Source organism: Doryrhamphus excisus, linkage group LG7 (genome assembly GCF_037039965.1).
Source record: "Doryrhamphus excisus strain RoL-2023G ecotype Guam linkage group LG7, RoL_Dexc_Guam_v1.1, whole genome shotgun sequence".
Classification (NCBI taxonomy): domain Eukaryota; kingdom Metazoa; phylum Chordata; class Actinopteri; order Syngnathiformes; family Syngnathidae; genus Doryrhamphus; species Doryrhamphus excisus.
Genome location: NC_136363.1, coordinates 22,795,843 through 22,809,487, shown reverse-complemented (window position 1 = coordinate 22,809,487; position 13,645 = coordinate 22,795,843). Strand labels below are relative to the sequence as shown.

The following is a 13,645-nucleotide window of genomic DNA, read 5'->3' as shown; positions in this document are numbered from 1 at the left end:
TAATGACACCCGACACCGGTAATTCTGCCTTTACCGAGATAACGGTCCTGTTTGCGTTGGAGCCGTTATGGATCGATTCTTTTGCAACTTTGTCTTCCACAAAAACAGAATGTCATCATTTTCTGGTTATGTCTGGTCAAATATAAAGTGGCATGTCTATCAATGAAGGGTAATTACTGTGCCTCACACCCTCAATTTCCCCTGGGAGATGACTTTTGAAATAAAGGTGTGCATGATGTAGAGAGCTGCAGCCTGGTTTTGGAAGGTTTGCAGCCTGCTGCAGGATGCAATCTGTTTCCTGTTCAAGCAGATGGACCTCCTCCACATGTATTCTCAACCCAAAATAATATCTCGATTTGAAAGTGCGCAAACAACAACAAATCCATTTATTCGCCCCCTTGAAGGAGAAAGTCTGTTTTTTCCAGTTTATTTTAATTTTTTTTGTTTGTACGATGGACACTTAGTGGAGTAGCAAACATGCAAAGTGACCTCAGATCGATTCCAAATGAACACGAGATCGTTTGTTATTGAATCCGGATATGGATATTTCAAACCAAAATGTGATAAACTGGGAATGTATTCATGTAAAAACATTCATTACTCCTGAAAATGAGAAGTTGTCACGTGTTTAATTATATATGATGTATCCAGCTGCATAGTTGCAATCAGGAGAGAAACCACTAATTGCCTTCATAATTGACCACAATCATGAAAACAGTAATACTCTGGTAGTCTTTAGCCATTTCAAAACAAGGGTTGTCATCTCCCCCTGCTGGACAGATTGGGAAGTGCGCCGCGCCCACGTACATGAAAAGCAATATGGTGTTCCTAATCAACTGGCAATACGTCCGCGGGACACTGACAGGGAAGTAAACAAGCATGTCAATATCATAGAGTACACCATCGTCCAACACCATCATGACCTTTGACCTCCTCAATGGAAAAAAAAACTGTTCTACATGTTGTCTGGCCAGATCATACACAAATGTACATACATGATGTAATTCAATTCATACTCTTACATAATACTCTTATTAAATAATAAATACGATTTAAAAGAAGATTTAAAATGTGTTGTCCCGTACATTCACTTAATCATGGCGGCCCACCACCAATTGTTTTGGCGCTACCAGTTGGCCCTGGCTGATCAACACATGGTAGGACTGACTGTGAATGTCGCTTGTCATTCCAACGCCGTACAGGAGATGGCATCGGAACTCTGCTTCCTAACACAGATGGTCAGCCAGAGAATATGAAGACGTAGCAGGAGGGAACAGAGTAGCCAACTTTGTTGCTATATGGCGCCACAAATAGATTGCATTCCTGTGGGAAACACTGTACTGTATACAAATATCATATATTAGTACATATTTGACACTAAATCATTTCATAATAAATTCATATACAGGAACACAAACTAAATGAAATGAAGAATCCAGACCTGACGATGAAGCATGGAGGTGTTATGTGTTGATATGAGTGAGGAGTTAGACCAGGTAGACTTTGACCGATGTTGCCATGATGTAAAGACCATGGCGTAAAAACCAGATTCAACATGAAACTCGGGCCTTTTTTTCTTTGTCGGGGACTGACACAACCTCTTTTTGGGGTGGGGGCAAAGGTCAGGTACAGATATGAAGACACGGCTTACACAACAGCACTCTTCCCACAGCACGACATTACAAAAGTCATGACATTCTCTGCATGGCACGGGCAAGCAACACTGTAAACAACGACGACACGCACAGACCCAGGCCCCCTCATTTGACGGGCGAGTCCAGGATCTCCTGGTAATCCTGGCGGACGGCCCGGCTCACCCGGTACAGCTTGAGCCCCGTGAGAGTGAACACGCTGACCATGATGACCAGGCCGCCGATGACGTCGTAGACGGAGGGGACCATCCTGAGCACGATGAGCTGCAGGAACATGGCCACCACGATCTCCAGGTGCTGCACGGTGCTCACTAAGGCCGGGTGGAACTTGTTGAGGGCGTAGTAGACTCCCAGGAACGCCACGGTGGAGCAGATGCAGATCCCGATCAGGTAGCCCCACGTCTCCCCGTCCAGGGGGATGATGGGCTCCTGCATGATGAACATGGTGGAGGCGCCCCACACCGTGCCCGTCCAGCCGAAGGTGAAGAGCGCCGTCCACATGCTGACGCGCTCCTTGATGGCTCTGTAGACGATCATGGAGAGGGCGGCGGTCAGGCCGGCCATCACCGTCATGGTGTAGCCGAAGGCCTCCTTCCAGAAGCCCAGCCTGGACTTGTCCTCGTCCGCCACGTTGGGCACCATGACCAGGCACAGGCCGAAGACGCTGCCCACCACCGTCACCACGTCCGTGTAGCCCAGACGCTCGTCCAGCAGCAGGAAGGCCAGGATGGCGCTGAAGACGGTGGTGGAGGCGCGCCACATGATGGTTCCGTTGCTGGGGGGCACGATGGCGAAGGAGGTGTAGGCGCAGGTGATGGAGATGACGTTGCAGACGCCGTAGAAGAAGAGACGCAGCCGGTAGCCTTTGGGCCCAAAGGGCGCCTCGTGGTGGTAGAAGACCACCAGGATGGAGAGCACTTGGATGACGGAGCGGATGAAGAGCAGCTCCAGGGAGGGCACCTTGGAGCGGTCGGCCGCCAGGCGGGTGATCAGGGCCACGCAGCCGTGAGCGACCGCCGCCCCAAACAACGCCATCCACGTCACCCTGGAGGCCAGCACGTTGGCCTCTCCGAAGCTGGCCAGCTGACCCCCCACCCCTTTGTCCCTGGGCGGGCCGGGCGGCTTGCCTTGCGTCTCCATGGTCCCAAACAACGTCCTCCCGCCTTTGCCCTCCGACACCAGCCTCTTTCCCGTGCTGGCTTCGGCGAAGGCGCCAAAGTCCTCAAAGGAAGGGGCGTCGTCGTAGCCTTCATCTCCCGGCTGGGGGAAGTGAGTGGCGTACTTGACCGTCACCGCGTTGGGGTGAATCTTCACGCGCTTTTTGGACGAGGACACGTCCATCTTGCTTCTGCTTGACCTGAGGAGGAGATCGTTGTCATTAAAGCATCTGTGATTAAGACTGCGTCATGTAATAAGAAATTAGAAGAACTTATAACAATTTATAAATAATAACATTTATATACATTTATAAAATTAGAAGAACATTTATGCTAACTTGAACAAAGTTGCAATTTTACAAGAATAAAGTCATTTTAGTAGCACTGAGTAGTAATATTAAAATATTACTACTCATTCATTGGCTGACAAAGTGTGGACACCCCCAGCCCTGCCATAGTGCATGTAGAGTGTGTAGATTGTGTGTAGATTGTGTGTAGAGTGTGTATGTGCCAGCACAGTGAGGCTGATTCAGTGCGATGGGGTGACATTACATAACACACACACACGCACACACACACACACATGACTGCAGGCCATCGTTGAACGCATCATCTCTATGAAATAACACTCGAAAAGGTTAACGAGTGAGACCTCCCCCCTTTTTATGCCTTCTCTAGCCGCCATTAATCACGGGTGCGACCCACAAGGGGGCAGACACATGCTTCTTGCTGTAAAACAGTCAGCTAAGAATCATTGGAATGGTCAGAGAATGCCACATAAAGACATGATGCTAATGAAGACATGATGCTAATAAAGACATGTTCATTGATGACGAGGAGACGCCTTCACCGGCCAGCATGAAGGCGGTGCAGCAATGAAAGAAGCCTCGATAGAGCGACCCGAAAAAAAAAGAAAGCTCCTGCTCACTCCGTGCAGGAGGAGAACCAGGAGTAGAACCAGGAGTAGAACCAGGAGAAGAACCAGGAGAAGAACCAGAAGAACCAGGAGAAGAACAAGAAGCAAGCGTGTCTCACCTGGTGTGATGGAAGCTGCTGTGGTGTCACCAGAGAACATTCGGCGTCATTTCTCCATCTTCAGCATCCACCGGCGGGGCGCGCGCGTACGGGGGGGCGTGCGCGCGAGGCTCTTTCCCTCTTCAACGTGAGGATGAGGAGGATGAAGCAGATGTGGAGTGGGGTCTGCTGCTGCTGCTGCTGATGATGATGATGATGTTGGCGGCGGTGAAGATGAAACGAGGAGGAGGAGCTAAATGAGACTCCTCGAGACGCCACCTGGTTGGACGCGCGTGCACGTCATCGGTCCAAAAAAGGAGGGCTCGTGACGTCATGTTTGAGGAATATTGATCCGTCAGCATCATCATCATAACTATTATGGAAGATTGGGAATGTATTTATCATAATTGCCACTATTACATGCATGTATTGGATAATCATCATAATGTATATTATCATGCAAATGGACTAGTGTGTGAATGAGAAATGCAAAAGAAAGACGTTGAGAACCACGAAGGACCTTAGACCATCTTCTGTTGCTTGCAGTATTTCACTGATTTGTTTTAGGTCCCAGTCTGAGTTGTTTTAGATTGGGGTGGGGGTGCCGTGACGACGGGGTGTCACTAAGTGGGTAGCGGTGATCCTTCCTGCTACGTGTTCTTCTTCCCTGGCGGAGCTGCTGCACCAGAAATGGATGGGAGACACGAGCAAGGACGTTTCTAATGGGAAGACGCGAGTGACCAGTGGGTGTTCTTTGGATGCCGGTTTCATCGTCATGACAACAGAGGGTAAGAGCCAGCCTCGGCGGATGGCGTCTCTAGTGTCCCGTGTTGAAGTGATTGAGATAATCCTGTGATTAGTGCCAATAAAAAGATCTAACGAGGGTGCTGGCCTTGAGGGCCACTAGAATAACGGCCAAGGAGAAGAACCAATAGCGGCGAAAATGTTTATCGGCGGAGATGGACAGGCGTTGCTGCTGTGGTGACGGAAGAGTATAAAGTGCAAATTTATCATAGCTTGCAGTTGGCAAGCTTGGAAGCAGTGAAATGAGATTGACGGGGGTTGGGGGGCACGCAACAAGACGCAGCTGAAGTGTAGATCATTTAGTCACACGCCGCCACTGAACGCAACACGCGGGACCAGGATCAACAATCCCGAGCACCAACAAAACAGGAAGGAAACACGGACTCCCAGCGTCTTCCTGTTCATCTTCCACCCCAAACCCCCACGACCACGCCTCGACGGAGCTGCCAACACAGAAAGAAGGGTCGTCCCCGCAAAGCGTGCTGTTTCCCAAAATGTCTGGCGAAGATGAAGACTCCAAGATACTCGGATGAATCCCACATCAGCGCTTCCTAAATGGCACCTTTTCAATTATGCATGAGCAAGGATTCCTACAATCCTTCTCTGGAGCTTTTTCTTGTTTGCTGCTTTAAATATCCTCTGACACAAAAACAGAACAGCAGACGGGCTTAAAGACATCATATTAAAGGGATGCAGCCCTTGGCCAAGATCATCTTAATAATGACACGAATGCAGGCAAGCAGGACGACGTGGCAGAGACAGACAACATGGAAACATGTGCCTCACCCCCACCATGTACACCCCCCACGACAAAAAGCCAACATAGTGAAGGTGGGTTGTCCACTGTGTATTGCTTTTTCTTTGGCTTTGTAGGGTACCAATGGAAACCTGTGATGAGAACCATAGAACCAGAAAACAGCAGCAGGAACAACTGCAAAGAACCCATCATGAACAACTGAATGTTTTTTAGGAAACCTTTATGCGAGTCCCATCAAGTATCAGATGAAAAAGCTGATAATGCACGCCATGATATCATGATATCATGATATCTCATGATGGGAATAATTCCCAATAAATAAAGATGAAGACCTTGTTCATTTCCCTCCTCCTGTGAATGGCGAGGCCCAATTAAAGCTTCATCGTTTTACAATGACATGAGAAACGTTATAAAAAGATGGTACAAAATGTCCGAAAGGCCAACCTAAATAAATAAAGACCAGCACACTCATTGTGAGAGAGAGAACACTCCAGCCGCTGTTGCTGTAGAAACACACAAACACAAAAAAGGCCTGAAGTACACACGAGGGGCTGCAGGAACGTGGGCAAAATAATAATAATAATAATAACCGCTAGCGTCATGTTACATAAACGCATGAAAGCTTTGTTATCCTGACGTTTATTCAAGCCTTATTCTCAGAGCCGTGACTACAAGTGGCTGTAGGAGACGTCTCTCTGCTGTGAATGAAGATGCCAACACATGCAGAGGAGGTGTCACACCTGTCTGTCACACACGTCACATGACTCGGCTCCCTCCAATGAAATATCCATCAAAACACGGCACCCACCTTTTCATACTTTTCAGACAAACCAGCAGACCCTCCTAAAAGAAGGCTTACAGTCGTCCCTCCTGATATGTGGTTCAATCATCACTCTTTCAGAAATGAATGATTGATGGCTTTTGGGTGGTAGACCATGGTCTATTATTAGCTTGCTATCTTGAAAGCTGGCGAGCTAGCGGCCGCCTGGAGTCCCTGCAGCATAAGAGTTGGAATGTGCTGTAAACAAGGAATAATACGAGCATTAAGATGATCATAGGGGTGTTATTTCATGTGTACAGTGCTCTAATAATATTAAAGTCCTAAAAAGGTTTTCTATGCTCTGCCTACCAAAATATTCCATTTATTAACAACAAATCCTATATGGCAGAAAGCGTGGTTGAGTCTGGAACCAATGAACCGCTATCAATATATTTTTCTAAGCGGTATGCGGTAGCGGTATGGGATAGCATGTCCCCGTGTGTGTGCATGTGTGCGTGTGCATGTGAAACAGATGGAGCCCGGTTGGAAGACATGATGGGAAGAAGTACAAAGTGCAGGAAGGACATGCTGAGCTCATACATGCAACACGAGGAACGGCTGAGCAGCTGAATTCAAGCAATCAATAGCCGACCGTTCCCGCTTATTGATTAGCTGTACAGCGTGCACGTCTTGGTGCACGTGCAAGAAAAAACAGAGCATGGCAAGCTTTTAAATGAATTGAGCGCTTGCCGTCAGGCCTTGACAGAAAGGCGTGGAAAGGTGGAATAGAGCGTCCACGCTAGCAAGGCCGTGATATCATTAGCTTGATACGGAAGCCAAGGAGCGCTACTTGGTAGCAGGCCAATCAAAGCCAGCAGGTTTGCTGGCTGAAGAAGGGAGTGAAAAGCAGTGAAAAGACCTGGCAACCAAGCCTGCGAGGAATTACTGATGGAAACAGAAGTTCAGAACTTGCAGAGAGATGAGCTAGCCAAGTTAGCGCCACGCAATCGAGCCTTTCTATAATTGGAAAATGTTTAATGTCAAACTTTGGACTTGGGGCACAAGTGCTGGTGCCCCACAAGGCTGCTTTCAGAGGACAGTAGAGGCTGTGATGAAGTGGTGCTTGTTTTTTACAGCGTGTCATATTGCCTCTCTACTGGGGTGTGTTTTTTTTTTGGGGGGGGGGGGGGGGGGTGTCTGTCAACAGCTGTCAACAGGGCTGGCAGAAGGCACAGTCTCCCAAATGCAAGCTCTCAAGGGGACGCATGTCCCGCCTAGCGAGCAACATAGCAGCCCCACATGCAGCAATCAGGTCATGCTGACGTTTTATTCCCGTCTCTGTTTGGCTGCACAGCTTTATGTGCTTTGTGTCTGGATGAAGGGGTCCCGAGTGGATGACGCACGCGTGTGCACGTCAAGCGATGACGTGCACACACGCTTGCAGCGAGCGCCGCCTATCTGCTAACAGCATCTTACCTAACCAATAACATCCATTCATCAATCTGGATCAATAATTACACGACTCCATAGGCCACCTGTCAGTCATGTCACACAGTCAACGAGGAAATTGAACAGCATCATCTTCACCAGCGCACAGCATCAATAAAATATGAGCTAATACTGAGCTATTTTGGGATTAGTAAGAATAATAAATAGGATCCTCATCCAATCACAATGAATACATTACTTACATCTTCATGCTCAAACATTCCATTATCATAGAAAATATGCTTAAATATATCATTTTCAAGTACATATGTAAATAAAGACTTCACATACATTCGGCCCGCCATGATAACACATGACAGGCACGTTAATGCAATGCAACAATGAGCTACCATCCTATGGGAGCAGCTAGCACTTATCGCTAACAACACACACCACAGTCTGTTATTTACTAAGCGCCCGCAAAGCATGCCAGGTAGCCCCTTGAAAACTCCCCTCAAGGCTACGTCAGTATATCCTTACATGGAGCCAAGGAAATGCCCAGTTTTTTCCCGAGTGTTGCACAGATTGAAGACCACACCCGTAACAATCAACAATGTTTGGAAATTATGAGACACAAAAGTCAAAGTTTGTTTCACCGAGGCTAATGATGGAAATGTCCTTTCCCTCCCCAAGCTACCTCTGTAGATCAAACACTAGCATCTAGCGGCATACATCCGTTTGGTGTCACGGCAAAGCCTGGCATTGTAGGGGTAAAAAAACGCAGGGATTCGGTGTCATTTGGAGGGGAACATATCACCCATACGTGCTAACATACAAGGCGTTGCTGGATGTGTCGCTGACTCACTGGGGTTAACGTGCAGGAAGCCAGGCTGAGAATTAAGCAGCTTACTACGTCACGTTCCTCACAGCAACATTGTTATCTTGCCTCTGGCTGTTACCTGCAGAGCACATGCTAGCTAATCCTTCAAATGTCATCTCACCACACAACAAACCCACACGTTACCTTCTGTGTGCCTGCTCTGTGTGTGTGTGTGTGTGTGTGCGGCGGAGATGACATTACAGTCATTTTGTTATTGAATCAGAAGGCAGATAAAAGGCTGCTGTGTCCACGCTGAATCCAGCAGAGGAAGATAAAAGCCTGTGATGGCCGTCTGAGCCGCATCATGACCACAGCAAGACAAAGAAATATGACAACATAGAAAAATCAATCAGTGCAGTCGCTAGAAGAGATGGTGCTATTTCATGCATGGTCGCTTCCGGACATTAGCATGTGGTTTGGCGTCAGCGTCATATTAGATCCAGGAAATGAAAACGTTGTATTATTATTGGGTCGGGCCCCTCCTGTTGGCCCTTGTTCATAAACACACTCTAATGTGTACAGTACAGTCCATGGCATCATTACACGATAAGAACACGTAGCAGGAGGGATCCGTAGGGAGTATTTCCAAACCTCTCTGATACTCTTTCTCAAACGATGAGATTTGAAAAACAATAAAGAATGTCTTGCTTTTCATGTTTTGCGTCACGGCCACTTATGCAATGACGCCATCTAGACCCCGCCCCCTGGCAGGGAAGTCTAGCGGGAATAAGTGCATGCTTCCATCCTCGCATCAAAGCGGGAAGAGCCAAGAATGAGATGTAGGGACGCTTAGGACACAAAGATCAATAATCGAGAAGCCGTGGATGCTGCTGAGTTTTTCTTTCACATCAATTGATTCATTTCCACTCCTCCAAAGGTCGCCTGCAGGTCGGCGGACCCGAGGACAGGAAATGGCGGCGTAACGATGGAGTAATCGTTTCAAATGCGTTTGGAACCTCAAGAGTTTGGCCACAACGCGGGCGACTAAAGGTGCGATTCCAGCACTATTGAACACGTCGTCCCTCGTTTATGGCGGTTCATTGGTTCCAGACCTGACCGTGATAAATGAACTTCCGTGATGTAGGATTCAATTTTAATGAATGGAATATTTTGGTAATTAGAGCATACAAAACCTGCTTATGACTTACTAAATTATTAGAGCACTGTAGACATGAAATAACACCCCTAGAGTCACATTTAGACTCCTATTCTTTGTTTACAAATGTCTTTATTGTAAACTTAGGAAGGCTAAAATTGACCACTTCCACACGGAAGGGGAGAAGCTTTTTTCACTCTTGCCATGGCTGACTTCATGCAGTAACCAGAATTCCACACAGTACTCAGTTGTACTGCATTTCAATATCTTTAGAGTAATAATAGGCCGTAGTCTCCCAGCAAACAGCCATCATTAATTCATGGCTTCCTTTCTGGGAAAGCAGTAAGTAAGGCCACGGTTACATCATGTCAATGTGCTACTTTGCATGCGTATGGAAAATTGCACGTTGCATGAAAAGCGGTGACAGCAGTGGGGAGCATCTGCCAGCTGACTAACCTCGGGGCACGCTAAAGCGGCCACGCCCACCACCGAGATGCCGTCGCCCTCGCCGCAAAGCTTCACATCCACACACAACGTGTCGCTGAATCTATCTATCCTTTCCACGGCGTCTGGCGGCGCCAGGTAATTATGGTCCTACATGGGGATGGGTGGTTGCCACGGGGACAGACCATCAAGGGAAGCACTGGTCACCGCTTCTGTTTAACAGACGGCACATTAGGAAGCACTAATGTGCTGATAATGATGGAGGATGAAGAAGAGGCGTTTTACTACTCTTACTATGTTGCTTCCCCCCCCCCCCCCCCGCCTGCCTCACAACACTCCTAAAAGCTATGTTACAACAATACATACAATTACTACCACTACTTGGTTGTTGACACGGTTTCTATATTCTTTGCACGCTGTTACTTCCTTGTATTCACCATCTCTACAGTATTATATACAGTGTAGTATATACTGGGGGGCATGGATAGCATGGCTACTATGGGTTTATTAAGGGGGGGCAATAAAAAAAGAGCTGTGTGCTGCACTTTGGACAGGCCTGCCTTAAGACAACCCATTCATTAACCTGATCAGCAGTCAAAGCCCCCGCAAAGCCCCCCCCCTGCACAGCGGCTAAATTCTTGCCTTCCGTCTGCCTGTTTGCCAGTGTGGGGGCGGAGCCACAAAGGGACCGCAGTGGAAACTTTTCATTACACACACAGACAGATGTGATGATGGTGGCGGTGCTAATTGATGAGCCCGCCCCCATCACTCTCCATCTCTCAGTGGAAGTGCAAACATGGGTGGGGGGGGCGGCTCCACCTGCTGCTGTGTTTGCCTCCGGCTGAGTCAATAAAGTTGGTGCCTTTATAAATTTGAAAAGGCCTCGAATACGGTCCTGCCGTTCTAGCCAACGGGGGCCAACGGGGGCCAACGGGGGCCAACGCTCTGCAAGGTGATTTCAAACAACAAAAAAACTGGGGGTGGAGGGTGTTTGCATTGCTCAGCCGTTGTTGCCTGTCCCCACCTGATAACAACTTTATAGCAGCCTCAGCCCCCCCAATGCCCAAAGAGGTCTTCAATGATGACGCACGGGTCGGCCCTGAGCAAATACGTGACGTCCATAGGCGTCCATCTCTACCTCACTGGGATGAAGTCAGCGTGTGGTTATATGGGAACGATGCTACAGAGTATAATAGTACAGTACATGTACTACTGCACGTATGTACAGTATATACTGTGGAGGCACTAGCATGTACATGTACTACTGCACGTATGTACAGTATATACTGTAAAGGCATTCACCCTGCAGGGTGGAGATTGGCAACACAATGAGGTTAACTCTAACAGACAGCTGACCCCCCCAGCCCCCAACCCTCCCCCATCGGGTAAGAAGCAAGCCTGGGCTGAGGCGGCGATGTCGTGGCAAATATGTCACACACTCAGCACAAAGAACCACACAAACAGGAAGAGGAAACAAGGCAGTAAACAATAGGAATATGTTGTACCGCCTAAGCCATCATCTCAACATCTGCTTCAGGGAACTCCCTGCTATTGGGATTCCTGACACAGGATAGGGTTTGGGATTTAAGGTTCGAGTTATAGGATTAGGGTTTGGGATGAAGGGTTAGGGAAATGGATGAGCCCCGTCCACCATCCCTAACATCTTCCATCATTCCCCATGAACCAGGAAGTAGCCTTGAACTCAAATCTTCGAGAAGCATTAAAGTTTTTTTTAAAAGAAACATGCTTAACTTCTTATTCCGCTTGTACAATGTCAGAAGATCCTGCTGACTTCCGCCACCAGGAGCTGTGAGATCTTTCTCCCGTTTCTAATCTGTTCCCTGCACGTGTCATCCCCCTCGTTCTCCCACGGATGCTTGTTGATCTAATCCACAATTTGTCACGCCGCAGCGGCAGGCGGCAGGCGGCAGGCGGCGTGATGCTGGTGTCTGTGAGCTGAAATGAAGCCGAGATGACAAGCGGGTACACGTGAGTCACCGTTTTCCTTGGAAAAGGCTCTCACAAGAAATGGAAAAGACAGATAGTGAGCGGGAGGAAGGGATGGAGGGCATGATGGCGTTCCAGAGGTGGCTGCCTTTGCCTCATCACTTCCTTCCTGTCACGCAGCTGCTAGCGTTAGCCTGGCGAGCCTCGGGTCAGGTTGAGTTAGAATAATAGAAATACAAAACATGCAAGGGGAACATGTGCAGCGTCAATATTAGAAAGCATCCATGTCAGCTTCCTACCCTCTCTCTCTCTCTGTCTCTCTTCTGATGCCCATCCCCCCCCCCGTCTCCCCTGAGGGGTGCCCTGCTAAATAATGAAGACATGTTGGCATCTTACTACTGGATTTCATCATCTGCCTCTCATCAGGCAAGAGAGGCAAAGGGAGGAACCAGCAGATCACATGATCACCCATCATCTCAAATGACTGCACACACGATGAGCATAGGAACACTGTTCCGCTAAAACTCACACATGACCTCGTGCTACATTGCAAAGAAATGGTTGAGATGCCGTGTCATAAATAAGGGACATGTTTTTACTACATGCACTTTAAAGCAGTCTTGTTCCAAGCCAGCAAGAAAAAGATGTTTTGCTGACCCCTGCTGTCCAAAAGTGGTATTTTATAACCAACATACCAATCAAGTGTCCCTGCCTATTGCATATATTAATCCACTGACACACTGAAGGCTATCATCTTCCATCAAGATATGAATTAGGTATTTCTAGGCATTCCAGCAGCTGGCAAAGCAGACAAAGTTTTCCTTGGAAAAGTTGGAGCAAGTGCTCTCCAGAATTCCTGAATTCCTTCAATAAAAAGGCAATTCTGGTGTGTATTCCTTTACGTGAAGACCACTACTCACGAATCCTCTTTGCGTCAAGAGTCCATGACAGGCTGAGCGAGTTGCAGCGACTCCGCCGCGCCATCCGGGATGCCCGCAGCTTCCCCAACATTGTCCTCCTCGTTAGCCGACTCCAAAACTCCACCCGGCTCGCTTTCCTGGAGGCTGGATTCCTCCAAAGAAGATCTTTGGGAGCCTGACAGCGAATCTGAAAGTGGCCACAAAATAGAAATTATAATAAAGAAACAACGTGATTAATATTATTTACATATTATTTTGTTTATATTATTATAATAAATAAATATTTTTTAATTCTATTGAGCAAGTTATTTTTTAAATCTATTGTACATTTAAATTGACGTATGCATGGGAAACAGCTCAAATATTCAAAGTATATTTCTAGTGTTACCGTCATCATACTGGTGTGGTCTGGTGTTTCCAGTGGAGAGGATGAAGTGAAAAACGGTTCCAAGCCAGCCTGAAAAGCAGGGGAGTCTTCTTGGATCTCTGTTCAGAAATGTGTCTGTGGGAACTCATATTCAAAAATGTATGATATTTAGAATAACTAAATATATACTTCTCTTACCTGATTTTAGTCCAGCCTCCTCTACTATAGCCATTCCATTCTAAAGTGATTGTCGCCCCCTTGCGTCTAAAACAAGTATTGCACCCACCAGAGCATCAGGACACACCGTACATAAAAGGAAGATTTTGCCCTACAAGCCATTACAAATAATGAAACACATGACGTGGACAAATGCCACCTCGTCGGAGGTGAACACTATCATTAAGATGGGCACGCTATGA

At 47.5% G+C, this 13,645-nt stretch overlaps 1 protein-coding gene across 2 annotated transcripts; it reads right to left on the bottom strand.

The window, feature by feature from the left end:
* Positions 1-390: 390 nt before the first annotated feature.
* slc35g2b (solute carrier family 35 member G2b) lies at positions 391-13,353 on the bottom strand. Of its 2 annotated transcripts, XM_058060592.2 has the most exons (3): positions 13,248-13,353; positions 12,860-13,046; positions 391-3,009 (listed from the first exon to the last, which is right to left on the bottom strand). In XM_058060592.2, the coding sequence occupies exon 3, from the start codon at positions 2,991-2,993 to the stop codon at positions 1,761-1,763; it is 1,233 nt and encodes a 410-aa protein (XP_057916575.1). In that variant the 5' UTR covers positions 2,994-3,009; positions 12,860-13,046; positions 13,248-13,353; the 3' UTR covers positions 391-1,760. The 2 variants fall into 2 exon arrangements, with proteins under 2 accessions (XP_057916575.1, XP_057916576.1); XM_058060593.2 differs by lacking the exons at positions 12,860-13,046; positions 13,248-13,353 and adding an exon at positions 3,845-4,872.
* Between the last annotated feature and the right edge of the window lie 292 nt (positions 13,354-13,645).